This window comes from Gastrolobium bilobum, unplaced genomic scaffold (assembly GCF_033153095.1).
Source record: "Gastrolobium bilobum isolate Gb01-03AN ecotype WA unplaced genomic scaffold, APGP_CSIRO_Gbil_v1 utg1383, whole genome shotgun sequence".
NCBI lineage: Eukaryota > Viridiplantae > Streptophyta > Magnoliopsida > Fabales > Fabaceae > Gastrolobium > Gastrolobium bilobum.
Genome location: NW_026899537.1, coordinates 771571 through 779373, shown reverse-complemented (window position 1 = coordinate 779373; position 7803 = coordinate 771571). Strand labels below are relative to the sequence as shown.

General features: G+C 35.0%; 1 protein-coding gene and 1 non-coding gene across 3 annotated transcripts; both read right to left on the bottom strand.

The window, feature by feature from the left end:
- Positions 1 to 1364: 1364 nt before the first annotated feature.
- Positions 1365 to 2353, bottom strand: LOC133291185 (zinc finger A20 and AN1 domain-containing stress-associated protein 3-like). Of its 2 annotated transcripts, none has more exons than XM_061489407.1 (2): positions 2109 to 2353; positions 1365 to 2013 (listed from the first exon to the last, which is right to left on the bottom strand). In XM_061489407.1, the coding sequence occupies exon 2, from the start codon at positions 1990 to 1992 to the stop codon at positions 1522 to 1524; it is 471 nt and encodes a 156-aa protein (XP_061345391.1). In that variant the 5' UTR covers positions 1993 to 2013; positions 2109 to 2353; the 3' UTR covers positions 1365 to 1521. The 2 variants fall into 2 exon arrangements, with proteins under 2 accessions (XP_061345391.1, XP_061345390.1); XM_061489406.1 differs by having other exon boundaries at positions 2120 to 2352.
- A 1530-nt stretch (positions 2354 to 3883) lies between these two features.
- Positions 3884 to 3968, bottom strand: TRNAM-CAU (transfer RNA methionine (anticodon CAU)). The gene is given in 2 exon segments: positions 3884 to 3919; positions 3931 to 3968. It is a non-coding gene; the product is annotated as a tRNA-Met (tRNA).
- Between the last annotated feature and the right edge of the window lie 3835 nt (positions 3969 to 7803).

The window sequence follows — 7803 nt, the reverse complement described above, 5'->3', positions numbered from 1 at the left end:
ACCGATATAAGCCCTTCTATGGTCACAAATGTTATTTGACTCCGTTGACTAGTCATTAGTGTGGAGTGTAGCAAGAAAATAGCATGTCAACGTAATCCAACAACAACCAAACTGCTATTTTCTTTGTCAGTTCTCAAATTTCTCTCCAAGTGCCATATAGCCAAAGAAATTTCATGTTTTATCAAAATCGTCATATAATCAAATATGGTGTCGACCACGGGTCCTATAGTCCTAACAACATCATTATGTCTCAAGCTCTCATATAGTGTCAACCACAGACATAATGGTTGTAACAATACTAAATTCGAAAATCACGCCTCAAAAGTTTTATGAACATGTGAAACATTAATTTGATTTTTCGAATTTTCAATGTAAATATTATCGCCCATCTTATCTTTAAAAATTCAAAAGCTTTCAATAGGATTTATTTGATGAGTAATAATTAGTGCAAAGTATTTTTCACAAATGGAGTACGAATCTAGTTGGCATAAATGGAATAAAAGAAAACGAAAATTCGGGGTAAAAAGGAAAAAGGAAAAGGAAGAAAAGTAAAGTAAAAGTGGTTAAAATGAAAAGAAATCATTAATTTACTAAAAAAAAGAAATCAACAATAATAATCTTTAGCCCGAAACTCAAAAAGACATATTCGCTTGTTTGATTAATATGTTTCAAAGCAAAAGCCCACATGCACTTCAAATGGACCTACATGATGCTGCTCTGTTGCATCTCCAAGCTTCTACCTCATCATCCATTTTTCATGTAATTAAAAAATAATATTTTGATTTTGATTAACCAGTAAAATCTTGAAAATTATGAGAAAGTAGAAAAAAAAAAAACCCGATTAAAATTAGAGAAAAGATATTCTTACTATCGAAATTTTCTACTACCAACTCACTACCTATCTATTCACCATTGGATCAACATTGGATCACCATTAATAATAGAAAATTTTAGTAGTAAGAATATCCTCGGTCTTAAAATTAATGTTCAAACCTTTGTTTCGTTCATTTCGTTCTTTATTTAGTTATAACTACATGAATGATGTGGTTTTCCATTACCCGGTCTACATTCTATAGTACGAAAACCCTTAGACAGATCGAGTTAGCAATTATTAATTGATGATCCCTTAAATTTTCTGGTTAGAGCAGATATCATGACTTCGTGAGTACCCCTAATTTTAAATTGCCTTTCTGGCCTACCGTATTGCAAAAGAAAAACTTAAATTTTTTCGAGCTAGGAAAGAGGAAATAAATAACCTTCAAGTTCAACCATAAAGAAAGGTCAACATTAATTAAAATGTTTTTAAATTTAATTTACAAATAACAACGCAACTACATAAAAATGACCCACCCAGCCACCCACCCACCCCACCCAACCATCACCACCCACCGATCCGAAGGTAACACACACGCAACGGGCCAAGTGTCCGACCCGGAACTGCATCCGAATAATTTTCTTTGGTAAATATTGGCAACAACAACCTCAAACGCGAAATGACCATAACACCCTTCCTTCGTTTTCTCAGATCTTCTCGAGCTTCTCAGCCTTCACCACCGGATTCGCCTTCGCGATCTGCTCCCTCCCAAGCCCCTTGAAGTCGAACTCGCAACCGTGCTGCTCCGGGTAACGGTGGGTCCCGCAAAGCGTCAACCCGCACCGGCACTTGAATCCCGTGAGTCCCACGCGCCGCCGGCACGTCATGCACCGGTTCTGCTGGTGCTGCGAAGGAGGCTTCGCCTCCTCCGCAGCGCGTGGCGGCGGATCAACCACATCCTCAGAAGGCGACGAAGAAGACGGCTGAGAAACCACCGCCGGAGAACGAGGAGAGGCTAGCGATTGATTGAGGACGAGCTTGGCGGAGGAAGATTGTTGTTCGTTGAGCTGCAAATCGCCGTAGCACTTCGAACAAAGGTTCTGCGTGGCGGTGCTGCCAAAGAAACCGCAATTGTTGGCGCAGAGGCGCTGAGCTTGGCATCTGTGTTCTTCCGCCATTTCTTTTTTTTTTCTCGCAACCTGCAAGGTGATCGGAACCGATCGATGGATCAGATTCAAAATTTCAAATCCCTAAGATTCGAAAAAATAAAAGGAAGAGAAGGAAGGAAGATTACAGTTATCGAACCTTCAGATGAAACTATCGAGAGGGGAAATGAAATTGAAATGGAAATGGAATTTCAAGATTTTCCGTGGAGAGATGGAAAATGGAAGAAAAAAAATTCAAAAAAAGAGGGGAAAAGAAAGGGTTTGGTTGTGGACTTGTGGTTGATTGGGGTTACAAGGTAAATAAAGAAGGGAATTTGAAGGAAAGTCCCAAAGAAAAGAACCTCCACACACAAAAAAACAAGAACGCTCTCTCTCTGTCTGGAATTCCTAAGAAAGTTCCAAATACTTTCTCTTTTTCTAATTTTCTCAATATATATTTTTTGGGTTTAAAATGATATAAGTTATGTCATTTTAGGAGAGAGATAGATACGGAAAAATAGAAAGAGAAAAAGTGAGTAATTTTTTTAATTTAAATTTAAATAAATTGTTTTTCTGTGTCTGTCTCTCTTAAAAGAACATTAAAAGAACAAAATGTTATATCATTTAAAACGACAAAGACTCTTTCCTTCTCTGTTATTATTTATTCCTTCGACTCTCATTTTGTACCAAACGCGGCGTAACCACGTCTCTTATTTCGCGTTAACCAAACGGTTTTTTTTTTAACTTTTCTCTCTCTGCAGGTGAGGCGTATGAGGCCGTGATTCAGTTATCTTCTGGAAGCCGTCTAAGCTACGCTATAATCTTTATTGAATAACTTTAAAGAAGAAAATATTAAAAAATTTATAATCTCATAAGGATACGTGTTAATAAAGTTTTTATTGTAAAAGTAACACTATATCTTCTTGAAAAGTAATACGCCATTAACACTAATCCTGTTTTTATTTTTTATTTTTTTATGTTAGAATTATTTATTTTGAAGTTGAAATAATTAAGTAGCAGGCAAATATGAAAGTGAAACATACGGCGCCGTGGGGTAAGGACTGAATCCACTTGATATTGTGCAGACGCGTTCTGGGCCGTTGATACATTCTTCCTTTATTTATTTTTCTTTAGAAAAAAGAAAGGTGTTTGACATTAAATATGCATAGGGTTAGAGCCCTCTCAAGTTGACAAGTCGAATGTCATTTGCCTCGGAAAATGGTTCTCAGAATATCATTATTATTAACCGCGTGATGTGACTCCCCATTAAACCCGATTCACAGGAAATATTTTTTGTGAACCGGACCACTACTTATAAGATAAATCAATTAAAATCAGAGAAAGAATATGATGTATGTCTTGAAAAGAAAGAAAAATATTTTTTTAAGACAAATATCATCTTTTAAATGGAATTGCAAAAAATTGTTCTCCAATTCACGAGCTCAAATAAAAAAATAGAACAAAAGCGACAAAATCCAAAGTTGTAGCCAACAATACGATTCATGGCTAGTTTGATCCATGGTTGAACTTGAACAACTACTTCTGCGACTCTGGCTCGTTTTACAGCAGTAGATAGATAGCTTAGCTATTAGTTTGGAACAGTAATCAAAGTCTGACAAATTTTTTATTCAAATATTATTCGAACAGTATTTTTACCATAGTGTCACACAAAAATTTGACAAAAAATAACACTTTAATCGATGTTCTTGTTAGTTTCTTTTAGATTGCATTTCTCTACGTTATCAGGGAGAAAGTGAATATAAGAATAATATTCTCGCATTTAGCAAAATGTCGTGGTGCAAGGTGACAGTGGCCATTTGCAGGGACATTCGTGAGCAAACACCTTCACCGCGAGCGAGTATAGAGGAAATGATCGGGATTAAAAAAAATGTAAAACTAAAAGGAACGATAAAAAAATATGTAATGGGGTGAGAGAGGCTCGAACTCTCGACCTCAGGATCACTCAGAAGCTATGAGACCTACGCGCTAGCCAACTGCGCCACCACCCCGATGTCTGAAACTGGCACTGCCAAAGAATGATATTTTGTTAAACATCGTTTGATAAATTGTAACGAAATGATCGGGATTAAAAAAATGTCAAATTAAAAGGAACGATAAAAAAAAAATGTATGTAATGGGATGAGAGAGACTTGAATTATCGACGGAGTTTTCGAACCTCTCTCGTCCTATTACATATTTAAGTGATATTATATACGGAAATACTATTCTCCATTCGCAGGAATGTGAACAATAACTCCTACAGAGAAAAATTGATTTTTGAGTTTTTTGTTTTTTATTTTCTTTAATGATTAATGATGGGACCTGCATACGTTTGTATCTGCTGGAAAATGGTGTTATCAACTGCAACATAAGAAAATTCATCCCCTATTATATAAGCAATGAATAATAAAGACTAAAATAAGAATAATATTTCAATGAGTGTAGTATAGTATTAGTTGACAACACAGATGAGTAAAGTGAAGAGAGAATCTATGTTCGATCTTACAAAATACGTTTTTAAAGAAGGGTGAAAATTTTTATCTGTAACTAAGCCTCAACACGGACCATTGAGAAAATATTCGGATATCGATTCATCTCAAACAGATAATTAAAATCAGTATATAAAAAAAATAATAAGAATAAAAGTACATACATCAACTAATTAAATTGAAAACTCTTTTATGCTGAGACTAAATTCAAAATGTGTCATAAAAAAATAAATTTCAACCTACTAAAATAAGAACGTTTTATTCTTAACATTCAAGTTTGGAATCCTTTAAAATTGAGAGTTAAATACGTGATGTTGGATTATTTTTTTTACACAAATTTCAAATAAACTATATTGACGTTTTTCTCAATGAGAAAATAATGCTATGTATATGATGCAAACCCTTTTATGCAAATCCATATAATCAAGCTCTTTTTTTTTTTTTTGTAATCATAATCAAGCTCTTTAATTTGTTCTTTTAAATACGGATTCAAGTTGAGGTCACAATTATATTCTTATTTTTCATGGCTGCTAGGTTGGAATAAATTTTGAGTGCAACCGTTGCACTTAAGATTTAGTGTAATCTACTATTTATTTGTTGACACATAAATAAAAAATATCACATCAGTCGTAGCGCAGACTTATACTCATTTACAAAATCACAGAGATAGAGGGGGGAAATTGGCAAAAAAAAAAATGTTATTATTTCAATAAAAAATTACAAAACAGAACTGTTTTGAACCAATTTACGGATCTATAATGCACTTAGTTACACCCAAAATGAGCATGACCATTCACACCTCACTCAGGCATGACCAACACACCACTCACTCATTTTCCAAGCGTGACCACTCATGCCCAAGCTAGGTGTAACCTAGCTGCCTAATTTGCCTTTTCTGGGCACGACCAAGCACCCTAACTTGCTTAACTTAAGCGTGATTGGCACATTTGTCCCCTATTTAAACCTTTTTCCTCTCCACACTCTTAACAACTCTTCTCGATTATAAACCCTTACTCTTACATACAATCTCACTTGCTTATTCATACTCTCTATTGTGTTTTTTGTTTAGATATTTAAGAATGAGTTTACATTCTGATTTTGTTTGTGTTGTTCTATATTGTAATGGTAGGAAAGTTGAAGGTTGACGTGGTGTAGTTTTTGAAGGCGAGGAAATGCCAACACATATCAAGAGCAACTGAGCAGTTGGCAAACTGCATCAGAAAACCCTGCATATCAAGCTCAGTGGCCTTGTTAGGCACATGGCCAAAAACCTCCTCACAAACGACCAACCAATCCAATGAGGTAGATATGGTAACCACTTGCCCTTTAGTAGGCAATCCCAAGATAACCGCCACATCCTGCAAGGTAAGGGCCATCTCGCCCTGTGTCATGTGAAATGTGTGTGTCTATTGTTTCCACCTCTCAACCAAAGCATTGATAAGGTCAGGATTAATCTGAAATACATAAGACAATTATCAATTCATATGTAAACAATTCACTAATTTACAAAGTTTATATTTAAACACAATATAATATATTATATTCTAAAATGCATTCCTTAATATGACGTATGTATGCGACATGTATGAATCCGACCTGTGTAAGGTACTCAACAACCCCGTCCAGAATATTGTCAAGAGCTGGTCTCCCTTGCAGTCTACCGTGTCAAGTTTTCAGCAGTTGAATCTTATCCTCATTCCACACGACCTATGAAACGTGCATGTGTTGTGTCCTCCTGCAGAGTACCTCCCGCTTGTATGGTCCAGGAAGGATTGTGTGGTGAGATCGATAGGCTCAGGCTCGTGCTCGAATGTAGACGAGGAGACTTATATGATGACGAATTAGCCATAATAATATACTATAAAAAATTATAAATTAATTGTTATAATAAATTTAATTTCAAATCATTTACATGTCTAGTACAAGATTTAAAAAAAAATTATATATTTTTTTTATTAAAAGTATGTATGTATATATTATAATTCTCTATAATTATCCTAAGTCAATAATCATAACCTAAGTCACTAACAATTTCCTAAGTCATTTAAATTCCCCAAGTCACTAACAAATTCTTAGGTCAGTAGCAAATTCCTAGGTCACTAATAAATTCCTAAGTCACTAACAAATTTCTAGGTTACTAATAATTTTCTAAGTCACTAACAAATTTATAGGTTAACAATTTCTTAAGTCACTAACAATTTCTTAATTCACTAACGATTTTCTAGGTTACTAGTATAACATATCTATTGTTGTAATTAAAAATATAGAAAACGAATATTAAGATTTAATTGACTGGTAGAGCTTTACTACACAAAAAAATCAAAGAAAAATATAAAGAAAAGTCATATCAAAATCTTAGAGAGAAAGTAGAGAGATAGCGTAAATGAGTACCAAAAAAAAAAGAGATAGTGTGAAATGAAAAAGTAAAAAATGGAGGTATATGCGTGAGGTGACACACATAGAAATGCATGGGTGGGATTGTGGTCACGCCCATGTTGGACGTGACTGACTATAATAAATTCGTAAATTGATTTAAAACAATTATATTTTCGTAATTTTTTATTAAAATATAATATTTATTTATTTTTTCGGGAAAAATTAAATATAGATCAGTTGCCTTGAGCAATGTTGTCAATATCGCGATTAACATCGTGGGATCGTACGATCATGCGATTTTTTCAACCCAGCGATCCAAATCGCAAGTGAGATCGTCCTCCACCTAGATCATGTGAGATCGACGAGTAAAATCGTTCAATCGCTGGAATCGTCTGATATCACCATTTTAACGATCGTGAAAAAAGCTCCATCGATTGATATTAAAGACCGGAGATCAGAGAGAGAAAAACCACAGAAAAAAACCTTAGAAAGAGAAGAACAACTATCCCAAGAAAGAAAACTTTGTAAGATGGAGTTGGAGAGGAGAGCTTTATAGCTCACAGCCTTACACCAGTTTCATCACACATCTTCTCACCGACACTCACCTTTGTCGTGCACACCGTTGGAATCGACAACCAGACTAATATGGTCCATTCTCATCACCATCTTCTCTCAGACACTCACCTTTATTGTGGTTTCTCTTTGCCTCTGTTTGTGCTTCTCGGATTCAGAGGAGCACCGTGTTTTCGCACATTTTCCACTTTGTAGCTTATTTCCTACTAGACAACAGTTGTATAAGTGTGAATACTTGCCACATCACTGCCTTATGTTACTGCTCAAACCTTCTAGAGTTTTGTCACATGACAAGTATATTCTTCGAGGTAAATAAAAAAGCTTATGCAACCACCAACCTTACGTTACACCTGTATCAATTAAGGATTATGTAATAAATTATTTTTTATTTTAAATAAAACACTTA

Excerpts from the sequence above, each read along its gene's own strand:
- LOC133291185 (XM_061489407.1), bottom strand. The coding sequence starts at position 1,992 with ATGGCGGAAGAACACAGATGCCAAGCTCAGCGCCTCTGCGCCAACAAT.